This window comes from Simochromis diagramma, unplaced genomic scaffold (assembly GCF_900408965.1).
Source record: "Simochromis diagramma unplaced genomic scaffold, fSimDia1.1 OVJJ01000430.1, whole genome shotgun sequence".
NCBI classification, from domain to species: domain Eukaryota; kingdom Metazoa; phylum Chordata; class Actinopteri; order Cichliformes; family Cichlidae; genus Simochromis; species Simochromis diagramma.
Window position 1 is genome coordinate 612,835 of NW_024387258.1, and position 15,869 is coordinate 628,703.

Sequence of the window (15,869 nt, forward strand, 5' to 3'; positions counted from 1 at the left end):
GTATCAGAATACAGTAATTGGGGCGATCGTGGCTCAAGAGTTGGGAGTTCGCCTTGTAATCGGAAGGTTGCCGGTTCGAGCCCCGGCTCGGACAGTCTCGGTTGTTGTGTCCTTGGGCAAGACACTTCACCCGTTGCCTACTGGTGGTGGTCAGAGGGCCCTGGTGGCGCCAGTGTCCGGCAGCCTCGCCTCTGTCAGTGCGCCCCAGGGTGGCTGTGGCTACAATGTAGCTGCCATCACCAGTGTGTGAATGTGTGGATGACTGGATATGTAAAGTGCTTTGGGGTCCTTAGGGACTAGTAAAGTGCTATATAAATACGGGCCAGGCCATAATTGAGACACATTTTTTTTCTAAACACAGAGTTACTGTGGCTTTTAAACCCCAAAACACACTGCGCCAAAAATTGGTTCCACCAACACAAATAGAATAATATAGTGTTCGCTGTTAAGTGCCAGGAGGTTTGCCATGATTTGTACATCTGGGAAACCAAACAAGGTTGCATGACAATTATCTTGGGGCAAGATAGTAACCCCAAGTTTCTCTCAGATGCATCCATCGCGCTAAGAATGTGTGTGAACATTAGATAAAAAGGACTTACATAGAAAGCGCTATACAAATACAGGCCATTTACCATTTACCAAAGAGCATGTGCGAAAGGGTGTGAGTCCATTTACCATTTACCGTTACCATGATAGTTAACTTGTTATGCACCCCTAAGAGTACCGAAGAAAGAGCCCATACATCTCAGTGACAACCGTGTGCCCACCCCTGAAGCCACCCATTCTGCCATCCCAAACCACTCCCACCCTCAAGAACAGCGTCCCACAGGGAGCAAGGCTTTGCAAGCCATAGACCCAGATGAACGGATGCCCCCCAGATCCAGCACCTCTGGACAGGGTGCAGGAAACAGGGGTGTTATAAAGGGTTTAACAGAAGTGTTGCATTAATTGTTTAGGAATTATAGAAATTTTTATACTCTTTTAAACCTTTGAGGCTCAAAAGCATTTGGATACATGGCTGCCAAGCAGTTTTGTGGCCATTTAAGACTTTCCCCATAATAATTCTATCACTAATTAAGCAGAGATATAGAGATAAGTGTTGAACTTACATTTAGTAGATGTCCAGTGAAACCCTTTGTATGAGGTCCAAAGAGATGCTGACGCAAGCGAAGGCTTGGATTTAACAAATTACAGAAATTGTAATTGCCAAAACACTTGTGTACCTAACTGTGTGTTGTGTTGCAGACCAGAGCAGCCTTATGATGTCCAGAACCTTGAAGAAGGGTGAATCCTATCAATCAGTGGGTCCTGCCACTGAAGCATTTTTCTTGTTTTCTTTTTAGCCATCCACTCACCCATTCAGGGTCATTGATGGGCTGGAGCCTATCTCACCTCCATGGGGAGAGATGCAGGGTATACCTTGAACAGTCTGCCAATCTGTTACAGTGCTAACACAGAGAGGCAGACAACCATTTACACTTGGCATTGGGTAGCTGTTTACTGGAACACTTAATATGAGTTTTAAGGAGATGTTGATGAAGCAACAGAAGCCATCATTAAATTAAAAACTAAATAAACATATCAGAGAGAGATTAAAAAGTTTTATGAGGAGCCAAAATAACATTTGGGACATTTTCAACCAGAAGGAATATACTAGCCAATTTTCATCAATATAAACACAGACAGTTTACAACAAGGTGTACACCACTGGTTACGCTCAAGAACAGGAAGACCAGATTTGAATTTGCCAAAAAATAAAAGAACTTTCACAGTATGGGGAAAAACTATTAGTTAGTAATGTTAGTTTATGTGGTTTCCTCAGTAAACTGGGTGAGGTAGCTGACTCCTAATCACAGCAATTTCTCTAGTTTCAAGTAGCCTGGCCCTTTGACCCAGGACCTGGTGACATTGCAAGACCCTTCTTTTTTTTTTTCTTTTTTTTTTTTTTTTTTTTTTTTTTTGCCTGTCCCGTTTGGCTCTTTTGCATCAGAATTGTTGTCTAAAGGCAAAGAAAGATGCCCAATGGATTTACTTTACCAAATTGACCATCCCAGCCTTGCCGTAATGGTCCATTTGATTCACCTTTTATTGTTTATTTTATTTTCACTTACTGAATACGGGACAGACTTGACTGGGGGAAAGAAGGGGAGAAAGAAAGAGGGAAAGAAAAACAGCTGAGAAGAGGGACGGGGGAGAAGGGCAAAAACCAAAAACCAACAGAATGAGCAGGAAAAAAAAATGCAGCTATCGATCACCTGCTGAGAAAGAAAAAAGAAAACAAGCAGAAGAGAACAAGAGTAATAGAATAAACAACATCACAATGATATATGGGAATATGACAGTAAATACTAAATATTAAACATTATTGTGCAGCACATAAGATCAACAGAACACAGTGTGCTTTGAGGTAGGAACCAAAAAGGGTGTAGTTTGTGGGTGTGATCACCCGTGTGTACACCTGTGAGCATGGACGCGCTTGTTTTTTTTTTTTAAAAGGTTCCTTCATGTAATGATCTGCTAGAGGGTGTGGGGGGTCCACAGCCCCGTCCTCCAGGGCATGAAGCAGGTATGGAGGAGATCAAGACTCCAGACATCCAGAGGCCCCCAGAACACAAGAGACCAAGGAAGACCAACAGAGGGGCAGCCGCGCCACTGTCCCAGAAAGAGCTGAGGAGAGTCCCAGATGAGGGCTCACTCAGCAGCCGCGGAGCAGAAGCCAGGGGGGGTTGCAGTGACGCGCCCGTGAGCTCCGCCGGCAGCCAGCCGTGCCTGAGTGACCGAGCCCCAGGCCGAGAGGCCGGGGGCACCCCACCTCCGAAGTGGCCCGAGCGAGCCCCAGGCTCCAGGCCCCGATAAGCGGCCGCCAAGGAGTGAGCCGGTGTGTACCTGGACGCCCATCCCCGGACACAAAGAACCACCAACGCACCGACACCTGAGGGAGTCCGCCACTGGCAGGGGAAGTGGTGGTGGGTGGAGATAGGCCTCCAAACCTTGGAGGGCCTAAGATGTCCCCAGAGAGGTGGCGTCTGATACCCAACCTGACATATAGACACAGACATACAGGCACACACAGACACAAACATCCATTCCCACCCTCATGCTGTCATATGCACTTACTGCACACTCAACCAACATGGAGACAGACATAAAGAGACGCTGTACACACGATTACACTCCCCAAGCGTACTCTACAAACCGGGTCTAGGTACCCTTGCCCCTGGAGGGGGGAAGTGCACCCAGACCCAGGTGGTGTTACCCTTTTCCCTGCGGTGGGGAGAGGCAGACCGCCCCGACTCCGCAGCAGCAGGGAGGCCCCACACTCCAGACCGCAGCCGGACGGCCAACTCCTCCTCCTAGCCCCCCCCCCGCTCCAGCAGGTCGCAGAGAATGGGGGTGAGAGAAGACTCCAAACCTCCCTCCACCCGCTCATTGTAGTGTTGATGCATGTGTGTTCTAAGGTGCATTTAAAACCCAGGAGGGCATGGAGCTACCTGCCAGAGAGCAGCAGGTAAGCGCATGGTCCCTCCTGCTAGCCCTCAATGTCTACGTGTATTTAACCTTGAGAGGTGGGCAACGACACCAGGGGTGGGGTGTACACCCTGATGGTACTTTGGATTCCGTGTAGCGTGCCCACCCCCAAGATCCTATATGTATGTGTAATGAGAGTGTGAGTAATGTGAATGTCTAAGTTGTGAGATAAAATTGAGGCAGAGGCAGCCAGAAGGGGACGGGGGGGTAGCCTCCTCTGCACCCTGGTGACATTGCAAGACCCTTCTAAGCAAAAATGATTCCTACTCACCAAACTCTTGGGATCACTCAAGCATTTTGAACCTGAAAAAACACATTTCTTCATGCTTATGAATAATAAGCTTTAAACTGTAAAAACCTTTGACCTTGATTGTACCTGTTGTATTGTGTTGTTGTAGGATGATCTCACACCATTGCACATGGCAGCTGACGGAGGTCACTGTGAATGCGTTAGACTTCTGCTGGATTCTGGCTGTAATGTCAATGCACAAACTAATGTATGCTTGTTTACTTAAATATGCAATTCAAGAGTGGGCTGGCAGTGTTGTTTTCATGAATAAATATTTATCTTCTGTCTGTAGAGAAAAATGAATGCTCTCCATTATGTGGCACAGCATGGTCATGACAGAGAGGCCAGCTTGCTGCTGAAGGCAGGAATCAGTGTAGATGCTATAAACAATGTAAGCACCGTTAGCTATCTCCGGAAAAAAATAATTATGATAATTCTTTTAAAGTACCCATATGGAAAAGAAATAGAAGAAATTTATAAAAGACTTGCATAAGATTTGGCTTACTTCATATAAGGCTTATATGATTTACTCATGAAAGTGGCCACTTTCTCATTACTTTCATATATTGTTTTAGTAAGTATCCAAAACAAGTTTCATTTATATAATTTATCAAAGGAGCTTATATCTGTTTTCACTCTTATGTGCTTTTCACACAAGTTTCACATAACACAAAACTTTATAAGATTTATATATATCATTTCCATATGGGTATTCTTACACAGTGGTATGTTAGCATGTTAGCATTTTGGTGCATAAAATGAAGAAGAAATCTAAAATTAGGCAGTAAACACTTGTAAACGTTTTAAAAGTTAATATCATAGAGAGCAGCTTTTTAATACCTGTTTCTCTTTGAAACAGCAACACTGCACACCACTCCACCTGGCTGTTTTCAACAATCACACAAAAGTTGTACGATTGCTTATCGATGCTGGCAGCAACCTGAATGCCACTGACATTGTAAGTACAAAGTTCCACAGCCACATGAACACAATGCATAATAAAATGTCCTATAATACAGTAATTTTACTTAATGGTTGTCTGTCATGTGGGCGACAGAGGCAGCAGACCGCGCTACACATTGCCTCAGAACATGGCTGGCATGACCTGGCTGAGATGATGCTGATTTCTAGAGTTAGTCTCAGTCTAACTGATAAGGTACCACACACAGCTTCACACAGAATATTATGTACACTGCTCAAAACAATAAATGGAGTACTAAAGTCACACATCAGATCTTAAAAAATATTCATGTTAATTTGACATACGTTTTGAAATTCATTGAAAACAAGAAGGGGTCAGGGGTCACAAAGGTCAGTGAAAACCATAATCATCAGCCTTTTGAAGGCTGGATGAGATGGTGGATGGTGGTGGGGGGATCTCCTCCCAGATTTGGATGAGGGATTCAGGTGTGTGAAACATGAGGGCCAGGCAGTGACATCAGTGTCTTCATCATTATATAATTGCCAGGTCACTGGGTATTGCCCTGCAACACAAACCCAGGACCGAGTGCATTAAGACAAGCTCTGAGGATTTCATCCCAGCAGTCGGGGTACTGTTGGCTAGCATGGTTAATGATAAATGAGCTTTACACAACATAATTTACCAGTTCAAACCTGCATACACACCATTCTATCTAGCATTCACACTGCGATGAACTTTCAGCTCTGGCCTGTCTCCTACACAGGCTACGTCCACACTAGCCCGGATAAATTTGAAAATGGCGTTTTTGTCTGAAAACGTTCCGCGTCCACACTATCGTTTTCAGTCGTTTTCACAGAGTTGTGCGTCCACATTGAAACGGCCGAAAACGCTTCCGTTCCAGTCCAGCGCATGCGTGAAACGCAAGAAGATTCGGCCTGCCTCATTTCCGTCTGCCGTTTATTTACTTTTCCGGCTCTTTGAAACGTCGTGGCAAATGTTGAGGAAAAGCACCGAGTTTTTTAAATGGACTAACAATGAGCTGGAGTTGTTGCTGCGAGTAACACAAAAGTACAAAGTTGCAAAAGCGAGTGAGAGCATGTACAGACTGATATTAATCTTTAATAGTGCTGTCAAAACTGAGAGCAAACAAAACAAACGCTGTATAATGCCCTCCGCTATCTTAGTTTGATTGGTCACATGACTGCATCGCATGACTAAAATGTGTCATCGTTTTCGAAAAGGCTCGGGGTTCGCTGTCCACACTGCAACACGAAAACGGCTTTGGATAGCGTTTTCAAAACGCTGCGTTTTCCTTGACCGAAAACGGCGTCTCAGTGTGGCCACAGTGTAACCTGGATGTGCTGCAGGTACTCTCTCATCAAACCAGTACTGACGAGGATATCAAAAAGCAATACTAGGAGAGAATAATGGTCTGTCCCATCACCTGCAGAATCATTTACTTTATGGAGGTTGTCTTGGAACTGTAAGAGCAGTCTGGCGAGGAAGAACAGCTAGCAGGTCCAGCGAGCATGTGGTGTGGAGGTTAGCCGGATAACTCAAAGTCAGTCAGTTAAATCGAACAACAGACATTTATTTGATGTTAGCAACATAAGACCATACAAGCCAGGTCTCCACGGCTCTACTCCATCCGTACGTACATGTGCGGAGATGGTTAGCCAGCCCGTTACAAAGGTATGGTTTCTCTCAGAACAGACACACAAGCAGCATGTAATGGCTGCCACACTATACTCACACACCCACTACGAGACTCCCCCAACTACTACAGTAGTAGGGCAACCCCCTCTAGTGGTGCTATAACACAGTAAGGTTTGTCTTGGAACGTCTTCAGTTCACCTGTTTGATTTGCACCAAAAAAAGGTGAAATTAATTGATTCACTTACACTTCCGAAGACGACAGCTTGATATCCGTAAAGTTTAACTTGTGGTTGTACTGTGATGATCAAGTGTTCCTTTACTTTTTTGAGCTGTGTATTTCACATTGTACACTAACAAATAAAAACAGTTTTCAGTTGGTGCGTTGATCCTTCTATATCATGTTAATTAAGATCTTTGTTACGCTAGTCTTTTTTTTTTTTTTTTTAAAGATGTTTAATAACAGTAAATGAAGAAAATACTCTAGGTGATATTTGACTTTATTATTTAAGCTGTATTGTGTGTTGGTGTTGTCCTTGATGGCATTATGTTATTGTTAAATTGCACAGGTGTTCCTAATAAAATGCTAATTGAGTTTAGCTAGCGACACACCAGCACTGACTCATCATTTCTTTTCATGGAGGAGTCTGCAAACCCAATAAATGGAAGTCTAATAGTGACGTGTTACGCTAGTCTTAAGTAGAATATTTATCTTTTTTCACACCATTTGAAACCTTGATGCGTAGTTCACTTTTTCTTTGTCCGGACAAAGTTAATCTTGTAGCACAGCATCATGACAACTGTTTTAGTATAGATTCAGATCTATGACACTCATAACTGTGTCTTCTAACAAAGCAATGCTTTTCTGGCCATCTAATGTACACAGCAGGGAAAAACATGTCTGGAAGTGGCAGCAAGAGGAAACCATGTCGTCCTGGTGGACATGATAATTAAAGCTGACCGTTTTTCTAAATGGGAGAAGGTAAGTGTTGCTAATGCTATGTTAATACTAAATACACTCTCCTTATATGAAATCTGTGCTCATATTCGATAAATACATTTTCACTCTTTTCCAGCGTATCAGCACCCATGTCCTGTGAGTTTTTCACATTATATACATATTAATTGTTTTGGATTTTGTAATAAAAAAAAAATCCTGGCATACAGGCATAGTTATAAAGAACGAGAACAACTCAGAGCATACACTATGACGAGGTCTCCAAGATGCTTAAAACATAAGAAATCAGGAAGGGGCATGTATAGGAATTTCTTTTACTTATGTATTAATCACATTATTTTATTGTATGATGCCTTGGTGCCACTGGATTTTAACATGTCTCACACTCATACAGTAAGACAGATGGTGGGGGTGTAGTAAGGAAGTTGGGGGAAGCAGACAACTCCACAGGAAGTCTTTTGTGTCTTCGAGGACTCTGGGAAGTAGCAAGGGAGTGTGAAGCTTAAGGTGTGAAACAGCTGTGTACTGCCTTTTGTTCCTGGAGAAGGTATTTAACTCATTCACTGCCAGCCATTGGCAGTGAATGAGTTAAACCCATTGACTCATTCACTGCCATTGACGGCTATAGACGTCAATGGCAGTGAATGAGTTAACTGAGAGCCATGCTGGGCTCAGGGAGACTCTGCTGACCGTCTGTCCCGCGGTCATGCAGGGACTTCATCAAGCTTGGTTGTCTGTTCTTTGTGTGTTTGGATTAAAGAATGTTAGCTACCGCTCACCGCTCGTCTGCAGGCTTTATTTAAATGGAAAACTTCAACAACAGGCAAAAAAAAAAAGCTTTTTGCTAAAAAAAAGATTTAGAGCAGAAGTTTTTTGCACTGCATTTTAAAATGAAAACATATTGCATTTATTTACAATTAAAGACACAGAGCAGAAAGTGTGTTACTGTTTTACATCCACAGACACACAAGAAAAGAAGCAGGCAACATGTAAAGTTATGGCAATTTTATTTGTGTATTTCAGTACATGTATTTAGATTAGAGGTTTTAAAAAACAAACAAACGTCCCAAGAAGAAGGATGGGGTGAAAGAAAGGTGGAGAGAGGAGGAAGAAACTATTGATGCTGCTGGGTCAGTTCTTTCTCAGCAGTCTGCTCCAGAATCCCCTCCTGTCCTCGGCTTGCTTTTCTTTTGCCTTCAGTTCGTTTAAGGTTTTCTTGAGCTGCTCCTCGGCATCTTTAAATTTTTCTTTCAGCTGCTGTTTGGCCAGTTTCACTTTGTGTTTGAGGAGCTCTTTAGCTTCCTTTTTGTGCTTTCGCATTTCTTTCAGTGCATCTTTGCAGTCTTTCTTGGTCACCATCATTTCTTTCTTGAATACCTTCACCTCAATTTTCTGTTCTGCAAGTTCTTCTTGCACTTTCATCAGTTCCTTCTTCATGTTTTCATTGTGACTCTTTGTATCTTCCATTTCTTTCTTTGCTTCCTGTATTTTCATTTTCTTTTCCTCCAACACTTTTCGAGCTTCCAACAATTCTTTCTTCAAATTTTCAATCTCATTTTCTGCCTCATGTTTACGTCTTTTCTCCTCTTCAAGTTGTTGCTTTACATGCAGTAATTCCTTTCTTAGTGTTTCAGCTTCAGCCGTTACATTTCCAGCTTCTTGTGTTGCCAACTGCATTTTCCTTTTTCCCTCTTCAAAAGCTTCCTGCACCACCTGTAATTCCTGCATCACATTTCCTGCCTCCTTCTTTGCAGTTTGATATTTATTGTTGGCTTCTTGTGCTGTGCTTTTCTCTTCCTCCAATGCTTTTTGAGCTTCCAACAGTTCTTTCTTCATCTTTTCATTCTCCTTTTCTGCCTGTTGTTTTCCCATTTTCTCCCCTTTAAGTTTGAGACCCACATGCAGTAATTCCTGCAATACTACATCAGTTTCAAACTGTGAATTTTGAGCTTCTCCTCTTGATTTTTCTGCCTCTTCTTTTAATTTGATATTTTCAGCCTGTATCATTTGAAGTTCTTCTTGCAGGTTACTCAGCTGTACTGAATTGTGAGGTGAAGCACTCGCCGATCCTCTTCCCGTTCTCCCTCGATTCATTTTGGCCTTTTAAACAAAGGAGCCAACGTTTTGTAGAGGAGTGAAGGGAAGTTTTCAATGTTTTCTTCGTCAACTGTCGTTTGTCCTGCACAGAGATGCTGCTGTAGATGTGTCTCTAGCTGTGTCTGGATACAATGAAACATGCTGGAACTAAGTGCTTGTGTTGCACAGTTCTACTGAACATTCCATTTCATGCATGCTCCGCCCACATGGTCAGGAATGTCAGGTGCTGTATCACCAAATGCTGCTCCCGTTGCCTAGCAATAACAGCTGTTTACTTTTTGGGGTCTGGTTCATTATTTAATAAAGAAAACATGTCCAAGTACTGGGTGCTGAGGCTCAGCACATATTCTAGCCTGCTGTGTGGGTGGGCAGCTAGAAATCACTGGTGGGCAACATGAGTGAGGAGAAAACTGGAGCAGCCGAGCAGGGAGCTGCAGGTTGCTGGTTTGAGTCTCTGTTCAGATGCTGGTGTCTCCTCTCTCTGAGATGTCTGCAAACAGTCCCAGATAAAACAATAAGGATAATAAACAAACACGTGACTAAAATAACAATTATGACTCTGATGTGTTTCATGTGTAGCAGGATGGCCTTGTTGTGGAAGTTTTCCACTTAAATAAAGCCTGCAGATGAGCGGTAGCTAACATTCTTTAATCCAAACAAAGAACAGACAACCAAGCTTGTGGAGAGCCTGCATGACCGCGGGACAGACGGTCAGCAGAGTCTCCCAGAGCCCAGCATGGCTCTCAGTTAAATACCTTCTCCCGGAACAAAAGGCAGTACACAGCTGTTTCACACCTTAAGGTTCACACTCCCTTGCTACATGCTGGTGAACTTTTTACCAAATATTTTCATCAAAGCTTCTCCATCACTGACAGGGATTGTTTGGATCTTCACACTCATCTCCACCAGCCCTAAAAAATGAGTCTCACTTTGCTCATATAATGCCAGGAGTGTCTCCATATTTCACAAAAGTCTGTGCAAACATGTAACAGTATCCCATATTCATAGAAATATTATTGATATCATAACAAAAGCTGTCACCAACACAATTGTCCCAAGTGCTTTTTTTATTAGTTATTGCAAATGCTTGATTGCAGTTCTTGCTAGATGACAAAACCACTTATTAGGTTTGGAAGGAAATGACTTTTTCTACATGAGTGTTACGAAATCAGTTTTACCCCGGTTCTTTTATTCGTCGAGGCATCCAGAGACGGCACCGGAACTCAGTAGTTATTTCACAAAACCTTTATTCATCTTTATTCATCTTCATTTAAGCATGCACTTCTAGAAGGGAAGATGAGGCCGGTGTCCCTCTCCAAATCTTCACCCCTTTGTTAGTTACAGCCAGCTTTATAGAGATTGAAAATGTGACGTCACTCAGGGGTAAAACCGCAAAGAATTCTGGGAACTCGTGGCAAGCGGTACTAGCGCACGCAGGCTTTCAATTGAAATCAGTTATACAGCGATAAAAAGAAACACAAAAATGTCAAGAAGCCGTTGTATTATTAACTGCAATAGCCGGTCGCATGACAGCCACGGGAAGCCGACGGGTAAAGAGATCGGTTGTTATCGGATTACGTCGTTGAAGAGAAATTGTTCGAGCCATGTTTCCGAAGTAACAAAGAGGCGACGGGTGGCCTGGATTGCAGCCATTCAAAGAGCAAATATAACGTCCCAGAACACTCCAGCTCACAGGTTAGTCTGCTCCAAGCATTCCCACAAAGGTCAGTCTGCTGTTGTAGTTAATGCGTCATTTTCATAACATAATTGGTGATATAGGTTACAAGCAAGTCTGGCGCTGAACAGAAATTGTCGCTCCTGTGTTTATTGTGCATAAATAGTGAATTGTCCTGACACAATATTGCGTTTCGCTTCTGTTATTATGGTACAGTGACAAAAACATATACTTTTATTCACAGGATAAAACAGTTGTTTTCTATCACTAATTGCCCAGTGCGATTACAACATACAGTATTATTGTCACTGCTACATTTCTGTGATGCGTACCAGAAATTATTTCCACTACTAATTAATTACCGTTGAGCTCAAGGGTCCTATTAATAAACGGTTTACGATTGTGTATTTATGAAGACGATTTGTGAGACTGGTAAACTTATGATACGTACGATGGTCTTTCGCTCTACACGGTGCATTTCAAGGTCCTGCACCCATCCGTCGGTAAACTGTACCTGGGCTTGTTGCAGTGACCTGAAGTTACTAAACTTCATGAGTGTATGCACTCACTCCAAGAACCGTATGATTATAAATATGAGCGTGGTGAAAGTTGGGCAGCACGCTAACGTATTTTGTCCCTCTGTGTGCACGTAAGGGTCTGACCCTTTCACTGGTTTGATTTTTTTTCCTCGTATCTTTTCTTTGACTTTTCATCAAGTCTGTCTTTGTACGGACCGGCATTGTTCTCCTTCGTTTTGTACATACCTTTTTGGGGGGCAAAGAAAAAGCAAGAATTTATTGGAACCGAAGAATGAACGTTTTGCGGTGCTGCAAATGTTTGCATTTGATGCGGTACTTGGATTGTTTTGCCACGAGTTCCCGGCATGCAATGCGCGAAAATCACGTGGTCTGTCAATCTCTATAGAGGCGTCCCCATCATAAAACCCCCCACGGTGTGCTGCAAACTCTGTGTCTGTGTCTATGTGCACGAGCACATGAATGCCTATGTGAGCGCACATGAGTGAGTGTGCGTGTGGATGTGTGTGCGTGACAGTTAAAACACTGTGGGTGTAGGTGGCTCCCTAGAGGTCATAAAACCCATCTCCCTTCCAGACCACAGTTATCCAGGTCAAATGTTGAGACCCCCACCCAAACATTCTCTGGGGAATTTCCACTCAGCATTAACTCCTCTGTGTTTTACTTTCACAGTTCAACTGGGGAGGGTCTCCTATCCTCTACTCCTAAGTTCATGACACAGTCAGGCCTTTATTACATTGAGGGCAGTGTCAGTGTCTCTACAATAATTCTAGATTCTATGTTAACACATTTCTCAACTGTAAAACAGCTAAAAACTTCTACATGAGGTAAAGTTGGAGCTGTTTCCCCAAACTAAATGAAATCATCATTAAAAAAACTACAATCTGTATTTACTCTGAACATCTGTGTTAACATTTGAAATTGGAAACATGTAAGTGTAACAAACATGTTAAAACATAAGAAATCAGGAAGGGGCATGTATAGGAATTTCTTTTACTTATGTATTAATCACATTATTTTATTGTATGATGCCTTGGTGGCACTGGATTTAAACATGTCTCACACTCATACAGTAAGACAGATGGTGGGGGTGTAGTAAGGAAGTTGGGGGAAGCAGACAATTCCACAGGAAGAGTCTTTTGTGTCTTCGAGGACTCTGGGAAGTAGCAAGGGAGTGTGAAGCTTAAGGTGTGAAACAGCTGTGTACTGCCTTTTGTTCCTGGAGAAGGTATTTAACAAACCAGCTAATTATCTTGTAAATTCTTTGTGCTAGTTTTAAAAGCAAGAGGTACTGAGAGTTTGTTTTCTTTGTACATCATATGCATAAAACGTGTGAACATCCTTTTAACTTCGAACGACTCACAAAACTTTCTCCCTGTTGAATTCAGGATCACGGGGGATGTGTGCAGGTAAGAAGACCTCTGAGCTTCAAACAGGACCATCAGCCAGAGACACAGCACTTCCGTTCTGTCTTATGGACCCTCGCCACAAAGCATCTGTGTTATGGGGAGTGGAAGATTCTCGCTCAGCACTGGGACTTTAGTGAAGCACATATACAAGCTATAGAACAACAGTGGACAGGTGAGCAGTGCTGAGTTCCTAAAAAAATTATTGACAGTTTTATTGCTATTTTTATTACCTTTTTTGTACTTGTTGGGTTTTTTCATATATATATATAAATATAAATCTTTACACAGGAAATCATACAAGTTTGAAAAACTGTAATATAAGGCCTGTAATGTCCAGAACCATAGAAGAACTGTTTCATGGGTCCAGTGATTTTATTGAAAATAAATTCCCAAATTTGGCACTGACTGATTCGCTCTACAGCATTCTGAGTACCTGAGGTGATTAACTCTGGTCTAGGTCAATTTCAACCCAGATCAAGAATTCTTTCTACAATTCTACTACAACAAATGAACTACAGATCTATTTAGAATATATGGATAGTCTGACATGAGTAAATGGATGCTTAATCCTTAATATTTCAGAGAGCAGATGGTGTTGTTTTTCTTTTGTTTTTTTTACAACATCACTTTTTTGTAGAAAAACGTCTATTATCATACCATATCTTGTCTTATAATGATGACCTGAAGCACAACTACAACTGCCTATACCTGACACCTGAATCTTGGTTAACCAGAGAGATAAAAGCCAGGAGAATAAACCAGATGTTCTCCACTGAACTACCCAAAGTATAGTCTGAATGGCAGCAGAACAAAATGAGAACAGCCCCGCCAACGCTGGAGACAGAGCAATACTGGAAGAGTATATGTAAGAAGGATGCAACACATAACAGAAATGCTCAGTGCCTAGTGGATCTAAGAGCAGACTGCAACAACCTCCCTGAAAGGATCCAGTAACCATCACAGTGGCAGACATGTCAAGCAGAAGGATTGGACAGCACCAGTCCCTGCCATGTTTAACACCTACTGGATAGGGAAGCTAACAAGCTAACTCCATTAGCATCCTGCAGCACAAATGAACCAGGTGCTAATGATTGAGACCCACATGTCAAGGCTGTCCTGATCCTCAAGGATCCCAAGAAGGGGCCGGTCCCATCCAACTACTGGCCAATAACTTGGCTAAACTGCCCACCAGATTGCCCTCCTCCTGAATGGTAGATACTGTACCTCCGTCCATCCAAACCCACACTTGTCCTTGTTGGACATAGTTGGATATATTGGTTAATCTTTCTCTTTGGGTAGATTGGTTCTCCAACCAAGAGCAGTCTCTCCAAGATGACAGCAGTTTGCAACATGGATTGTAATAAGATTTTTCAGCTTTTGTACACTGTTGCAAGAGTTACATTCTGGGCACAGCTTTTTTCTTTAATTCCAAATGCCAGATCTTTGACACCTTGCTTTTAAACTCTATTTGACTTTTAACTTGTTGAACCTTTTTTTTAATTTAAAGTTGAACTTTAAATAAAATATTAAATTATATAAAATAAAATATTGTTTCATTTTGTTGGAGCACTTAAAATGTAAGATATCAGGATGTCATTCAGCTTTGCTTACTGGCCGAGTACCTCGCTTGCTTAACGCTGGTCTGTGGTTACAATACAGACCCAGTTGACTATATGAACTAGTTAGTTACTGTGATTCTATAAATGTTCTGATGGTATAAGAACTGTCTACAGTGACTGTGTTTAACTAATATTCAAAGTTCAGATGGATAATGCTTGATATAAATCTAAATTGAAGGTAAGAAAAGCTTCAAAGATCATGGTCACCGGATGCTGTTAATCTGGCTTCATGGAGTGCTCGTAGCTGGAGAAAACCCTACCAAAGGCCTCTATGAGGGGTTGGTGGAAATCTCCCGGACAGATTTGGCAGGTGAGCCAATCAGGGAGGTAACTTCCTTTCACTGGTCAGACTATTTGTCAGTTTTAACAGTCATACAATGTTAACAATATTTCTCCACAGAAAGACCAATAATGCCGTAAGACTGTTTTTCTGTTTGTTCACTGGAATGTGTCTACTTTTTTTCCTTTTCTCTGTTTTCCTCTTCTTGTTTGTTATCCAGAGTTCATCCGACAGAAGGCAAACTCCCAGACCAGCTCTCCTAAAATGTGCTGCGTAATGTGACGGCAACAAGTTTATGCCTATCATCGAGCTATTGTGTTAGCTTTGTTAAAACTTTCTTTATTTAAAGAAATAAAAATGTTATTTTCTATAAATAAAATTACATGATTTGAATTGTGAGTCACATAATGGTTTACATTTTTTAAATGAAAGATAGGTCTGTAGCAGCCAGGGGTTTCATTTGTCTTTTTTTTTGCCGTGCAATTTTGTCAGGTTTTCTCTACTGCAGCACTTGAACTGTGTTTACCTAGAGGGGCTGTAACAACAGCCTTGCACTGCTGCAGATTTCCATGTGCTGCATCCCATGCCAGTTATCCACACACAAAGAAAGGACAAGACAAGCTGCCCCTAACCTACCCAAAATGCCCCACGCCTGCTGCTTAGGTGTGGGATTTTGCTTCCCCCAAAGGTCCTTGAGGTTCCTGAGATTCCCTAAAGCGCAGATCGTACCTCCCAACATGGGCCAGCTCGCCCCACATGATAGTGCATCCGAGGAGGTGTGGACCCCCTGCGGAGGCGTGGACCCCCCCTGCGCATGGAGAGACCAAACCATGAAACTGGCGAGTCCGGGCACTGGTGCTCCAGACCCCTTGCAGGCCCCCTGCATCCCAGACCCCAAACCCC

The 15,869-nt window shown here is 42.5% G+C and overlaps 1 protein-coding gene across 4 annotated transcripts in view; it reads left to right on the forward strand.

Moving 5' to 3' along the window:
- ankdd1a (ankyrin repeat and death domain containing 1A) overlaps positions 1-15,359 on the forward strand; it is a 37,735-nt gene extending 22,376 nt beyond the window's left edge. For all 4 annotated transcript variants that reach the window (XM_040002117.1, XM_040002118.1, XM_040002120.1 and 1 more), the window contains 8 exons: positions 3,927-4,025; positions 4,110-4,208; positions 4,677-4,775; positions 4,875-4,973; positions 7,279-7,374; positions 13,047-13,239; positions 14,865-14,996; positions 15,187-15,359. In XM_040002117.1, coding sequence (XP_039858051.1) covers positions 3,927-4,025; positions 4,110-4,208; positions 4,677-4,775; positions 4,875-4,973; positions 7,279-7,374; positions 13,047-13,239; positions 14,865-14,996; positions 15,187-15,248 — 879 coding nt within the window. In that variant the 3' untranslated portion in view covers positions 15,249-15,359. The remainder of the gene's footprint in view (positions 1-3,926; positions 4,026-4,109; positions 4,209-4,676; positions 4,776-4,874; positions 4,974-7,278; positions 7,375-13,046; positions 13,240-14,864; positions 14,997-15,186) is intronic.
- The last annotated feature ends 510 nt before the right edge of the window (positions 15,360-15,869 follow it).